General features: G+C 38.0%; 1 protein-coding gene across 3 annotated transcripts in view; it reads left to right on the top strand.

Moving 5' to 3' along the window:
* Positions 1-22820, top strand: part of nol4lb (nucleolar protein 4-like b) — a 97708-nt gene extending 74888 nt beyond the window's left edge. For 2 of the 3 annotated variants that reach the window (XM_058764130.1, XM_058764128.1), the window contains 6 exons: positions 14898-15262; positions 16005-16184; positions 17429-17617; positions 18481-18603; positions 18711-18915; positions 20060-22820. In XM_058764130.1, coding sequence (XP_058620113.1) covers positions 14898-15262; positions 16005-16184; positions 17429-17617; positions 18481-18603; positions 18711-18915; positions 20060-20277 — 1280 coding nt within the window. In that variant the 3' untranslated portion in view covers positions 20278-22820. The remainder of the gene's footprint in view (positions 1-14897; positions 15263-16004; positions 16185-17428; positions 17618-18480; positions 18604-18710; positions 18916-20059) is intronic. The other variant, XM_058764129.1, reaches the window with a different exon arrangement.

Raw genomic sequence — 22820 nt, 5'->3', positions numbered from 1 at the left:
TACAGTAGAAATGTCTCTCAGTGGGCTCTCTGCCATCTCTCTCTCTCTCTCTCTCTGTAATCCTCTGTGCTGGAACGTGGAGAGGGGAGGGGTTAATATGTTTTGACAGAGGCATGTGACTGCCCACCCTAAATGAGGACTCGCTGCCCGCGGCCACACTCCCACTCCATCCCACTGTGTAATTAAATTTAAAATTTTTGTAAGCTACAAAACCGTGTACAGTCACTTTACTGCACATTTAAAGAGACATACTCTTGCAGCAGCGTCTGTTCGGAGACAGTCAGGGTTGGTGTAGGATTCCAGTAAACTGCTATTTAGCATTTTAAACAGATACATTTCCACATGCATGACAAAACGGAGCAGAACTGAATTACAAGAGAAACTGAGCTGCCCGAAGACATTCACATTCTTGCTGTCAATTATTAGCAGATATTAGCAGTTTTGTTAGCAGATATTATTATTATTGTGCATACTGTATATACATATAAATAAATATCTATTTATTTATTCATTCATTCATTTATAATTATGTATGTATGTTATATTATTCTAAAATATATAATATAAATATGTAGCTGTGTGTGTAATATAAATATATATATATATATATATATATATACACACATATATAAATGTGTGTGTATAATACATATATATGTATGTATATGTGCGTGCGTGTGTTTGTTTATGTGTGCATTTAATAAATAATTTAGTAAATATATATTATTTATTAATTTATATAATATTATTTAATAATAATTAATAATATTATTAATTATTTTGGGATTTGGTGGAAATTTGATTGGGGCATAAATGACACCAGTATTGAGAGGTGACACTGAGCTGTTCAATCTCTGGTGTTCTACACAGCATGTTAAACTACAACATCAAATTTGCTATCTGCTGACAGGTAAAGTATTTGTGCTCTTTGCCCCCTACCCCTCCATGCTCTCTCTCTACAGCCATATCATCCTTTTGGTTTTGGCTTTTCTCTTTTTCTTGCGCATTCTCCTTCCCCAGCCTTGTCTTTGTCCATGTCCACATGTGGGCTAAGATGCAATAATTCAATCTCCCCCCTGCACTCCCTGTACTCCCAGTATTCCTCCCTTCTCCCTCAAGACCACCGCAGGAGGAAGATGGTTCCTTTAACACTGCAAATGTTCCTCGTACCCTCCCCCCACCCCTCCGCCAGCACCCTCTCTTCCTCTCAGAGTGGTGCATTGCTAAATACCCCCATCCCTTACCCTCCGCTTCCTACGTATCCCTTCCCTCTCGTCTCTTAAGCCCTCATGTCATCTGCTTTTTCTCTATCCATTTGTCCTCTTCATTTTGGGCCAGCGCCAGAACGTGCACCTGCATTCAGAGACAAACGGAAGGTGTGGATGGTCCGTAGATCTCCTATTGTGTCAGCTCAACTTGAGTTGGTGAACGTGCTTGTGTATATTTGTAGGTTAAGCGTGTCGGGGCGTTAATACGTATAGGGCTTCATACCAAAAGCTATTTCAGAGCAAATTCGACCCACGTTTAGTATTGGAAATCATTGCTTGTTTTGAGTAGCACTACAGACTTGTAAATGAGCATGTGTGTGACGAGAGAGAGAGAGCAAGTAGAGGTTAGCAGCACCTTATTTTCTCTCTAAACTCCTCCTGTCTCTGGGATACAATATTCATTTGCTATGAAGTGTGACTGTGTGAAGTAAGCTGCTCAACCTGTTGTTCATCTGCTCTCCCTTGTGTATGTCTAAAATAGAGGAACACTTGCACATTGCAGAGCTGCAAAGAATTGTGGGTAATTACCAGGGGCGTAGGAACGATATGAAAAGTCGGGGGCACATTATAAAACCTTATCCGCCTGGATCATGAATATTAATAAGGTGATATAAGGTGAAGCCGGTAACAACAGATTTGCTGAAAAGCAGATAAGTGGGCACCAGTCATTTAAGCCAATTGCATGTGCATTAGTTTAACAGTAAACAGTTGGCTTCTGTTTGGTCTTAAAATCGGCATGAAATGAAAATTCAATTCTTAATTGTTATTGAATGGAAATGATGCAATTAAATTTGTTTAGTTTTTTTTTTACTTAACATTTAATCAAAATGCATTAATCTGGTTCTTCCTGTGAAATGACTTCTCAATTTCATCCACTTAAACTCCACCCCTTTTTGTTGTTGTTTTTGCCTATAATTTGATAGGACAGGATAGGATCGGGAAAGGTCTGCAAGTCAGGACTCAAAATCAGGACACCTGAAGCACAACGTAGCTGTATGTCAGAGCGCTGCCCACGAGGCTATTAGTGCTGACAAATCCACCCCCTTTCTTACGATCCACTACAAGCTTACATTCAGATCTGCCTTCATCCAATTAACTGATGTATAGAAATAAGTCCCCACCCTTTCTTTTTCAATAATCTGTTACATTTGGACCTATATCATTATACCAAAGAAACAATCTTTTGCTACTTCTGTTTCATTGTGACTTTAAAGTTGCCATTGTTTTGCAAACAAACCGGTCAGTGCAATAGCTTAACACACTTAACATTGCATGCTAACTTAAACCTACGAAATTCACGTAACCTACATGTAGTCATAGAAGTCATTACACATTTTGATCAGGCATTGTTTGTGACAGTCAACTTTTTTTTTTTTCACTCAGCAACCAAGAAAAAATGGATAAATTTTAAGATGCCTTTATGACCTTTTTGGATCTTCTAAATTTTGGTTACCTAAACAGAAATCTCTCAGGTTACATTAAAAATATCTTATGGGTTTGAAATGACACAAGGGTGAATGAATGATATCAGAATTTTCATTTCTGGGTGAACTATCCCTTTAAATCCTGCATCAAACTTCCTCATTTCCAGTGTCATGCTTATAACAGCCGTTGACACCATTGCATTTTTTGCGTCGCCTGCCAGTTCATCCGTGCCGCAAAGAACAGACTGAGATCCACATGTAGCTTTGGACGACTGATAGCATAACAGACAAACAGTGGGTTGATTCTGGCACAAGACACTGTCTGTTGTTCTGTTTTTGTGTGTGCGCACACACTTTATGACTACTATTAGCAAGGCTACAGAGGTATACTGTACTGAGCTGAACAAGGGAGGAATGGTTCTTCATGGCGTGTAATTTTGTCATTCCTTCAATCTCATGATAGACCCTCCTCTCCCCCCCCATGTTCTTTCCTCCATCCCCCTCTCTCTCCATCTCCTCCGCTGTCCTCCATGCTACGCTAAATGCTCTATTTGTTTCTGCCCTCAGCACATTCATAACTATTCAGAGCAGAAAAATGGCTGCACACGCTAAAGAAACATACCCTGACACTTTTCAGTTAGCTGTCTCTCTCCTCCACACCTTCATATCTCGTTCATCCCCTGTCTCTCGCTCTCATCATACCAATATGGCACTCACGAAAGATGGAAAGAGGGGAACAAACTGTGACAGAGAGAAAGCCACTGCCTTGGGCACTCTCTGTCTTTATTTCTCTTATTCCATCTCTCGTTCTCTCTATCTCTGTCCCTTCCCCCTTCCATGCCTTTTTCCTAGGGAATTGGGTGAAAGGCCGATGGAAAGGCCGGGCAATGCTTTCACAGGCCTGTCTACTCACATCCTATAACCAGCTGAACTGCTGCCCAGATTCAGCGTCTCAGCTGACCACAGCTTTACTGTACCTCTAGCCTGACCTCCTCTCATTTACAATGCGGCTCAGACCGCAGGGTGATTTTTCTGTAGCACTTTCGACTTGTAAAGGCATGACGATATTAACTTGACAATGAAATGGAAGTAGCAACAGATCTTTTTTTTTCTCCTGTTTTGTGATATACATTTGAGTGTTACTTGGTTCTGTGCATAGGTTGTTGATTAGATTTTGAGATAAACCCGAGCTTGCAGGACAGGGTTTAAGTGACTAAATGAATGGAGAATTCCTGCATATGTCACCAGAGAGAAGGTTTTTTTGTTATTTTTTATTACCAGAAGGTCCAGTTATGATATGTTGACTTTAAGATATTATAAAATATTGTGGTTTTCTATTAATCTGATTATAAAGGCAAATGTAAGCATTTTAGTTTCTGACAAAGTACCACACTTCTGTAAAATAATAATCAGTAGATCAAAATGCACTGCAATTGAAGTCCAGAGTATTAATCAATGCTAGGGTATGCATGCAGTATACGTGATGTAAATTTCATCGTAAGCATAAGCCAGATTTTTCTAACTATACTCTGTATGCTCAGGTTGCACATGTACCCTGAATTATTTTTATTTACTTTTTGTATTAATTTATTTAGTGCATGTGTCAAGCTCCTGGGTTCATGCATGCTATCAAATAGAATATACTTTGAAAGGCTATGTGTTCGGCTGTATATATACGTATAGGCCAATAAGTATATAAGTTTGAGTCAAAACAAGTATATTGTGGGCTTTACAGTACATTCAGTGCAATCTATTAGTATGTGTGTTTCTTAGGAACTGAACTAAGCGCTGTGGTCTTCCAGTTGAGACACGGGAAATTAAAAAGCAATTGTATCATTTTAAGATTTGATCTTAGTTACAATATTAAGAAGCATTATGAATTAATGTGAAGTGTTTGTGAAACCATTTTTATATAAATTGTACATTTATATATAGATTGTTCATAAAACTATTAGTAAAAACTAAATGTGTAAATAGTTCACAAAACTTATTTTACATAAATTGTTGTATGAAATAGTCTGATGGTATTTTGGAAACTATGGTTAAGATTTTTATAAGAGATGTGCAAATCTGTGAAAAACAAATCTTACCTTTTTGATAATTGGTGTACTCGCGCGCACACACACACACACACACACACGTACACGTTGGTTTTTATGGTTTATGGGTACTCTCCATTTTCAAAAAACTTAATTCTGTATAATTTTTAAGCTTGTTTCCACATGGGACCAAAAAATGTCCCCACATGGACGAGGATTTTGGATACTTCCATTTTTGTGGGAAAATTTGGCCCCATAACGTAAGTTATACATGAACCACACACAAACACACACAGTTACTGCTGTATAAACTGTACTGACTAACTGTACTGTGTTCTTTGTGTGGTGTGACTGGGCTCTTGGGTCTGTTGTATTGAAGTATTACAGACAAACAGAACAGCCCACTTATAACAACCCAGAAAACTCTCTGTTCAAAAGAAGCACCAGCAGTCCTAAGAGAGAGACGAGGAGAAGAGGAAGGGGGAGGGAAGCAGAGATTAATAAATGACTTTTCTTTATTAAATGTGAAAGGGGGTTTTGAGCCCCTCTCTAATTATCTCTGCTCAGTTTGGAGCCCAAACTGGGGAATTTCAGCCAGGCCCATTAAATCTACCTGATTACCGTCTCTCATCAGCTGTGCCATTAGGATTTACACACCGAGTGTGTGAGGGGCATAGTTAAACTTCTTAAAATCAAATCCTTCATTCCTCATAGCTATGCATGCCCTTAAAGGAATAGCTCAACTAAAAATGAAAACTCTCTCATTGTTTTCTCACCCTCATGTTTTTCCAGACCTGTATGACTATGTCTTTCTTCAGTGGAACACAAAAGGTGAAATTCTGGATAATATTCTGGCCACTCTTTTTAGTATATTTAAAGTCCATTCCCAAGAAAGCAACACAATAGCATCATAAAAGTGATTTATAACAGTGGACATCAACCTTTTTTGACTTGAAGGTCATTTTTATCATAGTTTTATTGTGCTTTTGCATCTTTTTTTGAGGCTCAAAATCTCCAATATCCATTCAGTCTAACTGAAAATTGTACAACGGAAAATAGCGACCAAATTTCTCTTTTAGGTTCCATAGACAAAAGTAAGTCATACAGGTCTGTAATGAAATGAGGGAGAGTAAATGATGGCAGAATTTACATTTTTTGGTGAAGGATGTTTCATAAAACCCAGAAGATTTGAGAAGTCCATCATGTGTGAACGTTTCTGAGCACATGCTGAGTCTTGTTCAGGGACGCTGCTCTTCCCAGGTGTCTGGAGTGAAGATTATCTGCTGTGTCAGGGGCACCAAGACAGCAAAGGACAAAGCCAATAAGATAAACCTCTCCCTCTTTCTTACTTTCTTTCCTCCACCTTCTGTCATTCCAGCACAGACTTGCTTTTACCTCCATCTGTCTGGCTCGCCTCTTGGCATCTTCATTCTGTTTTTGCACATTCCCAACCATTTCAAATCCTCCCTTCTTCCACTCTCACTCTGCTGACCCGTTCCTCGCTCTCTTTTGGGTAGGGGACAGCTGTCACTGCTACAACGCTGGGGGTTTCGGTGGGGGTTTGTTGCTATGGCAATGCCAGGCCTTGTGCCGGCATGGGGAGCAGCTCGTGCCGCGTCTTAGCAGGATAATCCATTGTAATCCCGCAGAGGGGAGTCCGACACACATACGCGTCCATGCACACACTCCCTGCAGGGCGGCTGGGGAAGTAGAAGTGAAAGAATTAGCATCTGTTACTGCTTGTGCTCAGGTCAGCTCCGCTGAGGCTTGGGAAAAAAATAAACTACCGGGCCTCATGTAAAAAAAAAAAAAAAAAAAAAACACGGTGGGTTCAAACCCACCACATACACGGTAAAACGGTAAATGGTGCTGTATGATCAGTCTTACTGTTCCTCTCAAGTTCTCAAACTGTCTTATGAGTCATGTCACGATGATTGTATATACAAGATGAACAGCAACACAATGTTGCCATTGTAATTAGAAAATTCTGGATTTTCTTAAATGGCTTACTCACTGCTGGCAAGATGGGGTAATAAGAGTTCACTGTCTATTCAGTAGAGGGGGTGAATTTTTATTTTAAATTGATGCTACATGATAGAGACATGACATATGCTGACAAATAAATGAGGATATCTGGGTGCAGGTAACACAAAAAAAGTACACATTGTTCAGTGTGTACAAATACTACCGAAAATTAGCTTCCAAGTTGAGAGAATATTACTTAAAGGAATTTTTTGACACAAAAATTTTAATTCTGCCTTCGTTTATTTACCAAAACTCTGAAATGTATGTCACCCCAAACTCTGAAGTGTTTTTTTTCTCCATAGAGTGAATGTCAGTGGGGTCCAGCGTTATTTTGGACTCCATTGACTTTCATTGTATGGACAAAAAAAACTGCTAAAACATTCTTCAAAATGAGGGTGAGTAAATGAGAATTTTAATTTTGGGGTAAATTTCCCTTTAAAGAAGTAATTTTTTTAACGGACGTTGTGGATATAATAATAAGAAGAATAATAATATATTTTACAATCAGTTTTTGACTGTTGACTCTGCAATTTAGTTTTGTGTACTGTTGATGAAGAACAACCATAAAGCTTGGCAGAAACTAGCAATTTAGCTTTTTTAATGAGGCGACAGTCTCATCATTCTCTGTGCTAGATAATAGATGTGCACCTAATGTGCATCTTTTGATACTCTTTTTGTTTAAAACAATTCCTGCTTATCCTTTAAATGAAAAAGAATAACTGAAATATCCAAAGTGTCCATTTTATTCTGAACGAAGCCACTTTAATGCACATCATAATTATGACTTCCGAACATCTGTGGAAATTTCCAGAAAAACTCCTGCCGTGTTTCTGCTCCGTTAAATCCAGCTCTTCGGAAAAGAACAAGTACCTGAACAAGTACCTAGAGTGGCTTTACCTGAGCAGTAAGTTGCATTTGTGAGTTTTAGCCTCCAAACTGTGGTCATATCACTGTAACATCCATAATATATACACTCTTAATTGCACTTCTTTCTAATATACTGGTATGCTGGTATGCATATGCATGCACATTCAGTATATTATTTGGAAAAACAGACATTCTTATGCGTGAATATATACATGCATAAGCGTGCGCGGGTGTAGAGAGCTCTGTTCTTTGTCTTGAGTGTGTGTGCGTGAATGAAACAGTGTATTATTTGTTTGTGGCAAATGGAATCCAAGTCACGCCATGTGTAGTCTCATGGACTCATAAATTGACTGTTGAGTGAAACATTTGTGTATTTGTTTGTGAATGCATTTTGATTTTTTAAAATACAGTGACACTTTGGACACTTAAATGCCTGGACATCATAGCATTAGATCTTTATGCTTTTTTAAATACTTTTTTTTTTTTTACATGCATTAAAAGAAAAACATGGTTTTCAGTTTCCTGTGCTTGAGCCTGTGCATATCTGTGTGCATTTTACCATGTGTGTTGAAGCACGTGTAAGTGTTTGCATGGTGTGAATTTTGGCATGCTCATGCGTGCACATGTGTGTGTGCGAGTGCATGTGTGAAGGCCCACATGGTTAAGTAGTATTTTTAGCTCTATGATTCATGCTTTAGTTGTTCTGATGTTGTAGAATTGAGCTGATCGAATGGTGAACTAGATTTCCGTGTAGTTCGCTGTCCCCTACGCACTGCAGGAGCTACAGGCTATGCTGCGTACATGACATAGTTTAATTTAATTTATTGGCCCATTGCTGCATTAAAGAAACAATTCTCTTAATTAATGCCATGCTTTATCAGTAGCGTTTATTTAAATCAATGTTCGCAGACCGGACTACAATGAAAACATTGATTTATACTGGCTCCTGTAAAATATGAAATCGCTGTTGTAGATTAAATCATATTGATTAAAATGTTTGTGCATAATCCTGAGAAGAATCAGTGTTTAGGCCAAGTAAAGTTTGATGTATGGTTCATTTTAATTAACAAGTTATTACAAACAGTGTGGAGAACTGCATATTTCTTTGATTTGATGAGAATGAGACTTGAGTTCACTGTTTTGAGTGACCAATCAGCTTTTCTAATGCCCACTGAGAACTGAAAAACCTACAAATTGAATATACTGTACAAGCTCACTTTCAAAACTTAGCATGCATCTCACTCAGACAGCATCCTAACTGAATACAATGTTGTAAGGGAATGATTTGAAATGCTTTACATAGGCATGAACACTGCACAGCCTGTGCGCCACAAAAAAGTAATGCTACACTGGGGAAAAAATCATGTAGAATTTCATTTGAAACCATTTTCACTCAGAAATTGTTAGTAAATTTTGCAAATACTTACAGTACGAAGCAATGGCAAGCAATATGTTCTTTTGAATGTTTTCTTGAAAATCATAGTCCAATAGTCTTTGTTGTATTGACAACTTTGAAAAATCGTATTTTACAGTGGGAGCGGACACAATTTACCTTTGTACTGTAAAATCCTGCAGGCTAAACACAGGTGCAAGTGAGGCATTGGATTTTGCTTCAGACTCAAGTTTGTTAAACTTTGAACGCACAAATTCACTGTGTTGACTGATATAAAGCTGCTTAATTTGGAAGTGACATCTTGAGTAATCAGTTCTTCAGGCATCCCTACACTATTGATAATGGACTGGACTGAATTTTGCTAATTTGACTGCACTTTAACTTGCAAGTGATTTCATTAGTTTGAAGTTGGCATGTTGCTAACAAATAGCACAAATAAGTAAAACAGTACATTTTTAACTAGATTGAACAATTTTATTGATATATTTTTCAGTATTGAATAAAGTGTATGTTTATAAGCAAGATTTCACACAACTCGATCTTGGTGAATTTACAATTTGGTTTGACATTGTTGCTTCTGCCTTGACCTGTGATTCCTTAAAATGCAGTCAAAATGCAGTCTTGGTAGGCAGCTCACTTAATTTTGGAACATAGCCATAGTGCGTGTGTATAAATGAAAACTGGATGTCTCAAAGCGAGGGAGTAATGGTTATGTGCGTTCATGGTTTTGTGTACGTGTGTGTTAAGGAAGTATTTTATGATGAGTTTGTTGGCAGCTGGTGGCTGATGCAGCACTCTGCTCTTCCCGCCTGCCCTATGCCCCCACACCCCAGGGGAATCATGGGTAAAGCATTGATCGACTGTCTGTGGACCATCCTCACAACCTGACAGCAACTCAACGAGCCTGGTTTCAATCAGCATGTTTGTGTGAGTGCCCTTGTGCCTGTTAGACCCTTGCCCTCTTAAACACACACACACTCCAGTGTTGTCCTGTCCCCAGTGCGCTAAATGCCCCAATGAATCACTGTGACATTCAGAGCAGCTGGACCGCACTGTCAGCTCTCTCTCTTTCACTTCCAGTATCCAAGCTCCTGTTTTGTTTTTTTGTTTTTTGAGAAGAGCCAGAGAGGAGAGGAGGGGTGGTGCAAGCAGACAGGGTGGGTCTCTATTGTGCAGAAGTGAGAGAAAGAGGTCGAGATGGATGGATGGGGGTGGAAGAAGGAGTGAATTTCCCTCCTTTGCATCAGTTGTACTTTAGATATATAAAAATATATGTAAACTAAAACTAAATAATATACATACAAAATGTATATACAAAATATTATCAGAAAATGTGTATATTTATGTATTCGTGTGCATCTATATGTGTATATTATATATGTGCATGTATATAAATATTATGTCTGCAATGTTCCTAATACATAATTTTTATAATATAATATTATTTATATTATATATATGATTTTATTATATATTATTAATTATATTGTTTTATATAAATAAATAATTCATATATCATAATTTATATAAAACATACATTATTGATAGAATTATATAAAAATTGTGTGTGTGTGAATTTGTATATAATTCTATCAATAATGTAAATTAGAATATTAATACTTTTTAGATAGATAGATGGATAGATAGATAGATAGATTGATAGATAGAATGAGGAACATTGCAAGCAATTTATCATGCACATTCTATTAAAAATTATAATTCTATTTAATTTATGGTGTATTTATAAATATCTTAAGTGCTGAGTGCTATGCTTAACTGTTGGACAGTTTTCACCATGAAAATCTCAGAAAAGTTGCACAGGTGTGTGATTTGTCATTGAAGCAACCCATCGACTGGTGCTAGTCTGAAGAGGCGAGGGATGAGGAGGGAGAATCTGTAAGAAATGTGTTTGGTAGGTGTGCAGTGAAGGAGATTCTGTTAGACTGCAGAGGGGGGAGTTGACTGACGGGCTCAGGCTTATCGGAGGAGCACACTAATTGGAGGTCATCCACATGAATTAAAAAAACAGTCAATTACTGCGCAAGAAAAGAGCCGATCATCACTCATTCCCTCCCGCTTGCTGCCACCCTGTTTAGATGCCTGATACATATGTGTGGCGGGATCAAAAAGTACATCGTCTATACTCTCAGCCAATCAGGGCACGGACAGCACCCCTTGATGAAATGTTTGTGTTATTGTGACTCCTCACAGGCCCTGCTGTGTCGACTGGATCATTACGCCTGATTGGTCGTTACTGAGATTCTGAGACAGGAAGCACAGCGGTGCTATCGACTGTTGTGCCTGCACCCCTCTGCGTGTCTGTGTGTCACATGCAAACACACACACCTGCTAGAGTAATTGCAGCAATAAACATAGCGACAATCACTCGGCCCACTGTTTTGTTTCCTCAGAGATGTAGATTTTTTTACAGTTAACATTGAATAGAAGTAGAATGAGTTTTTAAAACATTACATGAAATATCTCACCCTGAACTATTGTATTTGTAGGATGGGTAGTATTTGAGTCTAAAAGCAGGATGGATGGATGGATGCATGGAGGAAGTTCAGACACAGTCGGCTTGTCTGTATTGCTTTTACTCTGGATGATTAAAAGGGGAACTCTCTCCGCAGGAGTGAACTGGACCGGGGCCAGTTGAGTGACATGAGCCAGGGCTAATCATATTTCACGCTCGTCACGCGGTTAAGAGGTTTTATTGGCTGTCATTATTTGCATTGAATGAGAAAGGAGAGCTTCCTGCCACCTGCTTTTAGAGATTCATATTGTGTTAAAGAGGTTATCAAACTCCCTTCCACTGGCCTTGCTATAAAGCACATGGGTCTTTGTGCATGTTTGTCTGAGCTGGTCTGAATATTACACTACTATGATAAAGCAGCTCCCATCAGTCCAGTTATCTCAGAGATTAATTCTGTGTGGACAGCTAATGCTCCAAAGTGGCCAGTTGACTTTTTTTCAATTCGAGCAATATTTTAACCTATATTCATGCTTTTCTACTTGGTTATCAGGTATTTAACATCTGGTCTACTGATTAATGTCAAAATTTGGTGGGTTTCTGTAGAAAGTAATTTATTGTATTGTTTGCATACATTACTAAACTCATTTTCATGTTATGAATGACATAAGCATAAAAGCATAAAACATAAATAGAATGGCATAATATTAGTACATTTTTAGTATTAATATTATTAATATTTATCATACAGTTTAGAGTCAATAAGGATGCATGTATAGACATTTATAATGTTACAAAAAATAAATTTCAAATAAATGCTGTTCTTATGAAATTGCCATTCATCAAGAATCCTGAAAAAAAATGTTATCATAGTTTCCGCAATTAAGCAGCACAGCTGTTTTCAACATTGATTATAAAAAGAAATTGTTCTTGAGCATCAAATCAGCAAATTAGAATGATTTCTAAAGGATTATGTGACACTAAAGACTGGAGTAATTATGCTGAAAATGCAGCTTTGCATCACAGGAATAAATTATATGTGACAATATATTAAAATAGAAAACAATTTCACAATTTTCAAATACAGATTATATGAGACCATATGAGACTTTATAAAAAATGTATATCATATATGTACTTAAATTCTTTGAAATGTCTCAATTCACTCGCCGTTGACAAGTGGCAAAAAGTAAATATTGAAGCCTGTGTGCACATGTCAGGAAGATCGTAGCTAAGTGCCAGTGTAACTACCGATCATTTGCAAGCTGGTCAAAACATACCCGAGAGAAACGCAGCGGCAGCCTCGACCCAGTATCTGCACTTCAAAAGCCTGACTGCTGCAGCCGTTTCCTGAGCAGAGGCAAGCAAATAGTGTATTCAGCACATCACGGCGCATGAGAGACACATCCACTGCAGCGCCCGCGCACACACTCACACATTTTATGGACATTACACTGGGAGCTCTCTCATCTGTCATTCAAACACCTTTCCTGAAAGACCAGTGAAGGAGGCAATGGCAAGAAAAACTGTGAGAGTGTGTATGCGAACGCTTTAGAGCGTTTTAGCAGAGCTGGCAGGCATTAGTCTGGCCTTCCTCTCCCTGCATGAATACTCTTTATACTCCAATAAATATGCGGCTGTCTCTGCCACGCTCATCCCAACACACATTCGATGTCTCTTTTTCTGCCTCTGTCTCACTCTCGGGCTTATTCTTCCATCCCTCTTTCTTTCTGCCCCTATCCCTTTCCGTAAAACCCAGCTTTCTTTTATCTTCCTCCCTCTCACATCCTCTTATCCAGTGTTCTCCACTGATAATTTCACCATCCCCCCATCCTCCTCTCCCTTCCTCCATCGATGTTCAGTGCCCCTGACTCTGACCTGCTTCCCGCTGCCCTCGTCCCCTAACTCACTCCGCATCACCCCCTCCCTCTTTTCATCCAATCTCCATCCCTCCTTCTCCAACCGGCCTGTGCCCTCTCCTCTACATCCAATCCATCCTGTTCTCTCTTTTTCTTCCCTCTGTCTCTGTTTTTCCTGTTGGCACTGTACACTAACCCCAATTCTGCCCTTGCCGTTGTTTCCCCCTATAGCTTTGTGTAGGCATTACAACCGCACAACCGTTTCTTATTTTCACAATTCTTTATATCTAGATTTGCCGTATTAGTTTGCTGAGGTATCTGTTTGTATGTGCAAGATTATTTTTGATTGAACTTAAGTTAATTGAACTTAACAGTGATTTTTGACCCACTTGAGTACGATTTAAGTACATATTTATGTAATTTCATAATTACTTTGTAATTACATAATTGTCTTTGAGGTTAAAGTGCCCAAATGTACTGACAAGCATTTATAGTAAAAATGTACTTTCATGTCATTTCTGTTGAAACTTGCACTGTATGCCATGAATATAAAAATGTGCAATTACAAATATTTTCAAATGAATTGCAATTTAGTACATTTAAAATATATTAACTATATACATTAAAATATATTAATATTATATTAACATATCGAATAACACACTACAATTAAAATGATTATACTTTACATAAGGATAAATATACTTTAAAAATAAAACTTTTAATTTGCCATTATTACAAAATCTACTTGTGTGTTAAGAAATAGTCAAGAAAGTTTGCTCTCTTTAAGTACAAAGTAGCCTTTTATTTAATCAATATTATATTATCTGCAAGCACGTATTTTTATTATTATTATTTTTTTATAAATATACTTGATTTAAAGTACACTACAAATACACATTCAATTGAGTTAAGCACAATTTTATCGTAATATAATGCATATATTGAGAAAAAAAAAAAAAAGAATGGTAAAAAAATTAAATGCCATACATGTCATTTCTGAAAGGAACACTTTTTCTCAAAATTCACAAAATGTATTGCACTTCTATATCTGGGTTGTGTATTTAAGCACAGGGGTGTATGTTTCTGTGTGTCTGTGTGTGTGTGTGTGTGTGGTACTTTATTCAGCTCTGCTGTAGTATAGATCTCTTCATAAACTAATTTCCATACATCCAGCTCTTCGAACTGGACAGTACCGAACAGCACATACATCAATGTAAAATACTTTCTTCTGTTCCAGTATTACTATAAGTAAATTGCTTCATTGCCCTAAGCACTGTTGCTCTGTGGCACTTTCAACATTTTGTTTGTTTGGGGACCAAAACTTATAGCAGCTCAACTATACTTTTGGGGCATAATTGCCTGCTTTTCTGACCAATAATCTGGGAATGTTTAGGAAATTGAAAATTAGTTTGGGAAATTGTCATTATATTTTAGAGCTAGAACTTACATGCTGCGCCTTTAAGAATAATCAAACTGTATGTTGTTGGAACAGTACGGTGTTTTGTCTGTTGTAAAACTAATTTTTCGCTGTGCGTTGTGTATGTTTTAGATGATTCATCTTCTGAAAGTGGGAGTGGCAATGGGATTCGCACACTGACTCCTCCCTCGGTAGGTGCGGCCGGAGTGAGTGACAGTACGGGGACAGGACCCAGATCGGGCTCGTATGCTGAGGTTAACGGCAACGGCAACGGAAACGGTACCGCGGCACCACTCGACTTCAGCACGACTTCCTCGTCCTCATCCTCTGAGGACCAGCAACCAGTCAACCTCAGCGACAGTCTGAGTCAGGCCCTGCCTAGTGCTGCCGCCATGCTGGCGACCTTTAACCCTGAGCACGCAGAGGAGCTGCGCAGAAAATACCCCAAATCCTCAGAGCTACGCCTTGACCGAGATAACAGGGACTATAATAACAAGGTATATATAATCATTTAGGACCATAAAAATGCTGAAAGCTACTTACAATTGTCACAATACCAAAATTTCAGTAGTCAATGCCAGCAGCAATAAAATTTCACTGGTTTTAATTTAGTTTAGTATCAACTTGGAAATGAAGTACCTGACTTTATAAGATACTTATTTGCTAATCTTGCTACTGGTAATGCCTGTAGATTTCTCCTTCACCCTTGTACACAACAGATTGATTTGTTTTGAGCATACAACGCGAGTTGAACCCACAGATGCAAAGGCTCTCAATCAAACCTCATTCATTCAGTTAGCTAGCGTGGCACAGGAGCGTTTTTCATTCAGACAGATGCAGAGAGGTTTGAACAATATGCCGAGCAAGGCTTTTCTGAATAGAAACTTTCATTTCATTCCTCTTTTCCATGGTCAGCCTCTGTTGCTTCCCATCTCCTTTCTAATTGTATTGTCTTTGTGAAAAGAAGAGCGCAAAAATATCTTTCAAATAAACAGATTCACGATCTCAAATGCAGCCCAAGACTCTTAGTACCGAGAATGTCTGAATAACACTGTTATACCTTGAAGACGTGATTTTCATTAGCCGAAGCACTGTCGGTGGCCATGAATGGCCTTATTGGTAGACTTCATCGTTTTGATACATCTTTCAGTCTGTGTCCTCCTTTGAAAGTCTTTTCTGATTGTCAATAAGCTCTTGCAGACAGAAGGCTTACCTTGGTTTCTTTGTGTGTTTTTGCAGTCTCCTCAATACAGTTCAGGCAGCTATGATTCAATAAAGATGGAGATATGCCCTGAAGATCTGACTGTTGGTCGGCCTCAGGCCGCTGATGATGACGACGATGACCATGATGACCACGACGATAGCGATAAGATCAATGATGTGGAAGGAGTGGATCCAGAGAGGTTGAAGGCTTTTAATGTGAGTATAAGGATATTCAACTCATAATTTTCTACTTCATAAAAAGAGCTGTAAACCATGTGGTCTGGCATGGCTTTGTATTTGTAAGTCAAACTAGAATTTCTCAATACACGTTTTATGAGTGGATTTCACTCACACCCAGTGTTGGGTAAATTGCAAAAAAAAAAAAGTAATCCACTACAAATGACTAATTACTTCTTTAAAATTGTAATTTGATTACATTACTGATTACTGCATTTAAAAAGTAATCAGATTACTAATTACTTTACTTTCAAGTTGCTTTCAAGTTTACTTTACTTTTCAAGTTATCAAACCTAAAAAATACACTACAAAGAGAAACTCATAGTTCTTTCATTAATTTCATATTGACTGAAAAAAAGCATAAGTAGGCCTATTATTTGTATATCTACCTTTTTTTTTTTTGGTTTTGTAAAATAAAGAAAACAAATAGGGTGTGCTTTCTGCATTCTCAGTCTCCGTGAATATCATCCTGAAACGAGTCACTAGAATGAACGAAAATGACATGAGAAATACAGTATTTCTAAAGAAAGCTTGAAGTGTCTATTATTAAATGTCATGTCGAAAACAAATATTCTCTGATAAAATAATCCGTATGAAACCAACGCGAGGTCCAGTCTTTCCCGTCTGAGCTCACATAATGTGATCATGCCCACGCACATCGCGCGCTATAAGATAATTCACCTCTGTAGAAAGGTTCAAGTTCATCTCGGCTACTTTTCGTTTTTGGAAGAAGATGTGCTGTGAGGAATAAGCCTTGAATTCTGATGCCGATGCAGTTTAATCCAGCAGTTGATCTCATTCTGATGAGTCATTTATTTTTTACTTTATTAGTGTTACTCTGACATACACTTGTACACATTCACTTGTTGAACTTTTCCCAAACTATAATGCCAGACTAAAATATGTTGAGTGCAACATTTTGAAATATGATAGGCAACGTTTCATTGCATCTAAATGTTTTAGGACTTTAGCTCACATTCTCCTGTGATTTTATTAAAGGGCATACTTTTTTAACGCTGCATTTGTAACTTAAGTAACGTAATTTTATTGACATAAGTAACTGTAATCAGATTACATAAATTTAAAATCTAACTCATTACTTTACTGCGTTACCAGGAAATAGTAATTAGATTACAGTAACCCGTTACTGAGTAACGGTTATACCCAACTCTGCTCACACCTCATACTTATGTGAAGTACTTCATTTCTCTCTGTTTTTCTAGATGTTTGTGCGTCTCTTTGTGGATGAGAACCTGGACCGTATGGTGCCAATCTCTAAACAGCCTAAAGAGAAGATCCAGGCCATTATTGAGTCCTGCAGCCGTCAGTTCCCAGAGTTCCAGGAACGCGCTCGCAAACGCATTCGTACCTACCTCAAATCCTGCCGCCGCATGAAGAAGAACGGCATGGAGGTACACGCTAACACATTGAGCCCCTTCTGCTTTTTGTAATGGTTAGATGACTTATATTGCCCCCTGGTGGTCAACACAGTACAGATACTGAGAAGTACAGGTTTGTTTAGTGAAGAAGGCAAAAATTCTAAATTAATATTGATGGAGTTGCAATTTAAATTAAATTGACCGCTCCAAGAACAACAAGTTTTGCTACAAAGCAGAAATTATTACATAACTAATTTAGACATATTTTGTAAATGTATTCGTCGATATGCAGATTAATATTTTAATATTAGACACAAGTATTTATTTATATATATTTTTTTATATTTTACTTTATTTAGCAAGGACAGAGTAAATTGATTAAAAGTGACAGTAAAGACATTTATAATTTTACAAAAGATTTCTGTTTCAGTTGCTCTTTCTTTTTAATTTGTTGAAGAATCTTGAAAAATAAATGATCACATTTTCTACAAACATATCAAGCACCACAACTGCTTTCAACATTGATGACAATAAGAAATGTTTCTTAGACATCAAATCAGCATATTAGAATGATTTCTGAAGGATCATGTGAACTGAAGACTGGAGTAATGATACTGAAAATTCAGCTTTGACATCACAGGAATAAATTACATTTTAAAATATATTCAAATAGAAAACAGTTATTTTAATAATATTTGATAATATTGTTGTTTTTGATTGAATATATGGAGCCTTAGTGAGCACGAGGCTTCTTTCAAAAACATAAAAAAATTGAATGGTAGTGTATAACATATTACATATAAAATGTGATTCTGAGAAATGAAGAGTTCTTTCACCATGACCCATAAAATTAGTCCATAATAGTTAATATATTAAATGTACTCTGTATGTATTAGCAGACTCGACCCACGCCACCCCACCTGACCTCAGCCATGGCTGAGAACATTCTAGCAGCCGCCTGTGAGAGTGAATCACGCAAAGCTGCCAAAAGAATGCGCATGGATGTCTACCAGGCACACGTAAGTAGCGTTGTATGAGTGTATGTGATGCTTGTGAAACAGTCTTGGTGTCTCTGGATATTTTAAAACCAAGTTAGCCTGATATATATACATCATCTCTCTCTCAGGATGAGCCGTTATCTCTGGATAAGGCGGTCTCTCGTGAGCCAGTCTCACTGAGCCACTCTGCATACTCCCTTGCTGCCACAGCCTACTCCCAGGACCAGCTATACATTAATGGAGGCCTCAACTACAGTTATCGTGGTTATGGCGGACTGTGTGCCAGCATGCAACACCCCGTGTCACTGACAACAGCTACCGCCCAGACAAACGGTGAGAGAGGAAGCTGGCAGCATCCTAACTGAAGTTTGAACTTGATGCTTACTCACACAGTTGCCTTATCTGTGAAAGGATACAGGATACAAGCAAAGTTGCCTTAAAATGTGATTAAATTACAACATATAAGGCCTAGGATGCATTAAAAAGTGGTTCTCAACCAGGCCAAGGGGTCTGCAGGATGACTTAAAATGAGTGAAATTATTCTTATCAATGCAATTAATAATATTCTTTTTAATATATTGAAACATTCTAACATTCTAAAACTTTCATATAATTAAAATAAAAAAAACATACAATCAGGATATAAACTGAAATCTCATTGCTTTCTTCCCCTCCATAACTACTGTTTTTATTAAATAACTTACCGTTTACATACTGAATTTTGGTTAATTAATTTAAATATATTGACATTCCCAGTTTCTATTAATAACATAATACAATTAATAAATTATATACGTGAAGTTCTGTTAATATCATATTATGTAGATGGTTGTTAAATATCGTGTTGGAGAGTGGGGGGCTTCGAGTCAAAACCACAGCTTTAAAATAGTGTGTAAGTAGACAGCTAACTACTGGGGCTGGGTAATAATGAAGATTTCACAATTCTGTTTTATTCAATTTAATGTGGACATATTTCATATACAGGAAACCTTTAAACTTGGTGAACTACAAACAAGTGAATTTTAAAATGTAACAACTGGGCCCAAACTATGCAGTGCAATTTAATGTATATATAAGTATTTAATGTATATATAATCAATGCAACCAAAAACTGCTGCAAAAGCTGCTGAAGTAAACTTAAATTACATTTCTCATGTAAAACTTTATTTTTTATGTTTAAAATTCTTTAAAGGACTGACTGAGTCATTCGTTCGTTTCTGAGTCACTAAAAAGAACTGGTTTAAAAGAGTAATTTTCTGAAGGATTGGACTACACTGGTCATGCTGTATGTGATTGCATGCAGCCCACAAGAGTGTGCCATTATTTTCTGGTACACACTTATTTGTAACTGACTTCATTCCTATGGAACTGTTGATTGGAGTAGAGTAAAAGAGCAGTCTTGGGTTAATATGCTACCATGTCTGTGTTCTTAGTTGTTTTTATGTCTGTAATTATATTTTTTGTCCTCTCCGTTCAGGGCCTACTGATCTCAGTATGAAGTCTCTGGCCTCAAATTCTTCCTCGTCAAGCTCCAGTAGTCTCGGCAGGAATGGAGGAGGAGGCGGGGCTTCAGCTCAGCTCAGCCATACAGAAGTGGCGGCAGTGCGTCAGCTGATCGCGGGATACCGTGAGTCTGCGGCCTTCCTGCTACGATCGGCAGATGAGCTGGAGAACCTCATACTACAACAGAACTGAACCGATTCTCAACACTCTCTGTCTAAACGCATACCCTCGTCCCTTACATGATCCTCCTCAGAGGTTTTCCAGTCACTGAGGAAAATCATCTGGCTCTTAAAGATGTTAGAAGAGAGAGAAAACACACAGCTTCATCAAGCTTTTGCTTTCATATAATTTCAACGGGAACGGCCGAGAGATGGAGATGAATCTCTGAAGGACACTGCGGCGCAGAAGCGGACGGTTCGATGCGTCCTCAACATACTGCTCCCGTATTTCATGCCTTCTCCACAGCCTCCCTCTGTTTAACCGCCATTCGTTCCCAGCTGAGAGCCATCGATTTCTGATTTTCCTTGTTTTTAGCTACTTCAAAGGAGGAATTACGGCACGCCAATCCTCCAGACGGCACTAACTAAATGAAGACACTTTTGATTTGGAGGCGTAATGGAAAGAAAGAAGATAAAAAGAGCAAGAAGAAAACTAATAGACCTTTGTATTTGCTGTAAATAAGCACTCGCTGTGTCCTGAAGCACTTTTCCATTCGTTCTGACCTCTGAATCGTTAATTTATGCATATAGATACGCAGGTGGAAGCTCACCTGGAAATACCTCAGCCTGTCTGTCCTGCTCTCTCTCTCCCAGCGTTCCCCTCTCTGTGTGTGGGAGAAGAAAATTATCACCTGTCCGTCCTCGACTTCACAGTCCACTGATTTGGGCATCGAAAGCAGAGAGTGGGAGTGAATATGTTTCTGTAATTGAACTGCGGATTTTCTTTTCCACCTCGTCCAAATGTGTTGTACTGTATATATTCCGATCCATTTCAAGGTATTGATGGCAGAAATACACTGAACTTGTTTTGGGAATGGACCTTTCCTGATGCATTTAAACACTTCGGTCCCACAGATGCCAACTCTCTTTGTTTCCTCTGTACGGGTCACCCTCTGTTCTCCTCTTCTCTATGTGTCCTTCCATTTCTCCTGTACGTCCTCTCTCCTCCTCCACCTTATTATTCTGCTTTGGTCGGAGAGGAAGGATCTGGAATGGAAGCTTGTTAGTCTTTTATCTGTTGACTTTTCTTAATGGCCATTAATCCACTCTGCTGCTATGGACTCCAACGTAACGCCACAGACCTGAAACCTCAAGCCTCCCAAACACAACCAGAGCACCTCAAGGCAAAAAAACAAACAAAAAAAACAAGGCAAAAAAATAAGTCCGAAATGGAAGCCAAATCCAAAAGAAAAAAACAAAAAAAACTGCCGTTTTGCATTCTGGTAGCGTGTGTTTGATTTAATACTGAGGGCTGCTTGTGTTTGCTTTTCTTTGATTTGTTCTAAAAGCGCGGTGTGTGCTTAAATCTCGAGATCAACTGGGATCAAAACGTCTTTGGCACAAGAGCTTGGCGCGCACACATACACGAACACGCATACGACACGAACAGACACGCTAAAGGGTCTTTAGTGAACTGAATATTTAACAGGAGAGGTTTAAAAATGTGTAGTTAGCGAGGTAGATTTGTTTAGGGACTGACTGACTGACAGTAATGTCACTGTAATTTGCTCCATTTGCACACAGAGGCAGCGCTAATCTGTGATTGAGGAGCTCGGCGGCTCCGTGTTGCACTGCTAGTGGGGGATGGAGAAAGAATATCGCAATGCAGAAGATAATCAAACGCATTTCTGGCCCTAAAGGAGACCGACTAATACAGAGAGGCTACCATGACCCCTGCTGAGGAGCCTTCAGAATCATTACATTCATAATCACATGACCGGGACCTACTTATTATTGAAAGCCATGATGATGTGTGAGTGTGACAAGAGACTACACTGCCCTCTTAAGACAAATTTGTGTGCAATTTTGACACCCCTGTCAAAATCAAAACACAACAGTGGACATGTAGAAATAATGATTTCTTGATGTGTTATGTTCATGGTAGGCCTTCACAGTCCTTCGATATTGAGTTGTTGATTAGAATTGCTATAGACGTGAAGACATATGCAAAATTGACAGCGTGAGGCCTCTCCTCTGTTTAACCTTGCTCTGATCAGAAAAGGGTCCTTGATCTCTCTCATCTGTAACCGTCTTCGCTATTTCTTGTTTTTCAGGAGAGAACTTACAGTAATAAGGAAATAAGGGGAGATTTATAAATATTTAATAATATTTAAACTTTAAAATTGTTTAAATATTTTTACATATTTAAAAATGTTACATTTCCTAAGTTTAACACCAAAACAAATCAAATAAGAAACCTTAATGCATCCTTAAATGAACTTTTTAGGTTCATTACAAATTCAGTCATTTAAAATTGAAATTATGTACAGTTTACAGTAAAAATACTGTAATACATATTTATTACAGTACGTATAACAAATAAATGTAATACATCAAATTTTTTTAATTCAATTGACAAATTAGAAGTACAAACCACTGAGATGTTTAAATACTTTATAATTTCAGTATAGCTTTTTATTTGCATTATGCTATTAAGTCATACAACAAAAAATGCAAAATCAAAATGAATTGTCCAAACAATAGTTTTCCCAAAATACAATTTTTTTTTTTTTTTTT

The sequence above is a fragment of the Onychostoma macrolepis genome, chromosome 23, assembly GCF_012432095.1.
Source record: "Onychostoma macrolepis isolate SWU-2019 chromosome 23, ASM1243209v1, whole genome shotgun sequence".
NCBI lineage: Eukaryota > Metazoa > Chordata > Actinopteri > Cypriniformes > Cyprinidae > Onychostoma > Onychostoma macrolepis.
Note: the sequence above shows the minus strand (reverse complement) of the source record. Positions and strands in the feature narration are given on the sequence as shown.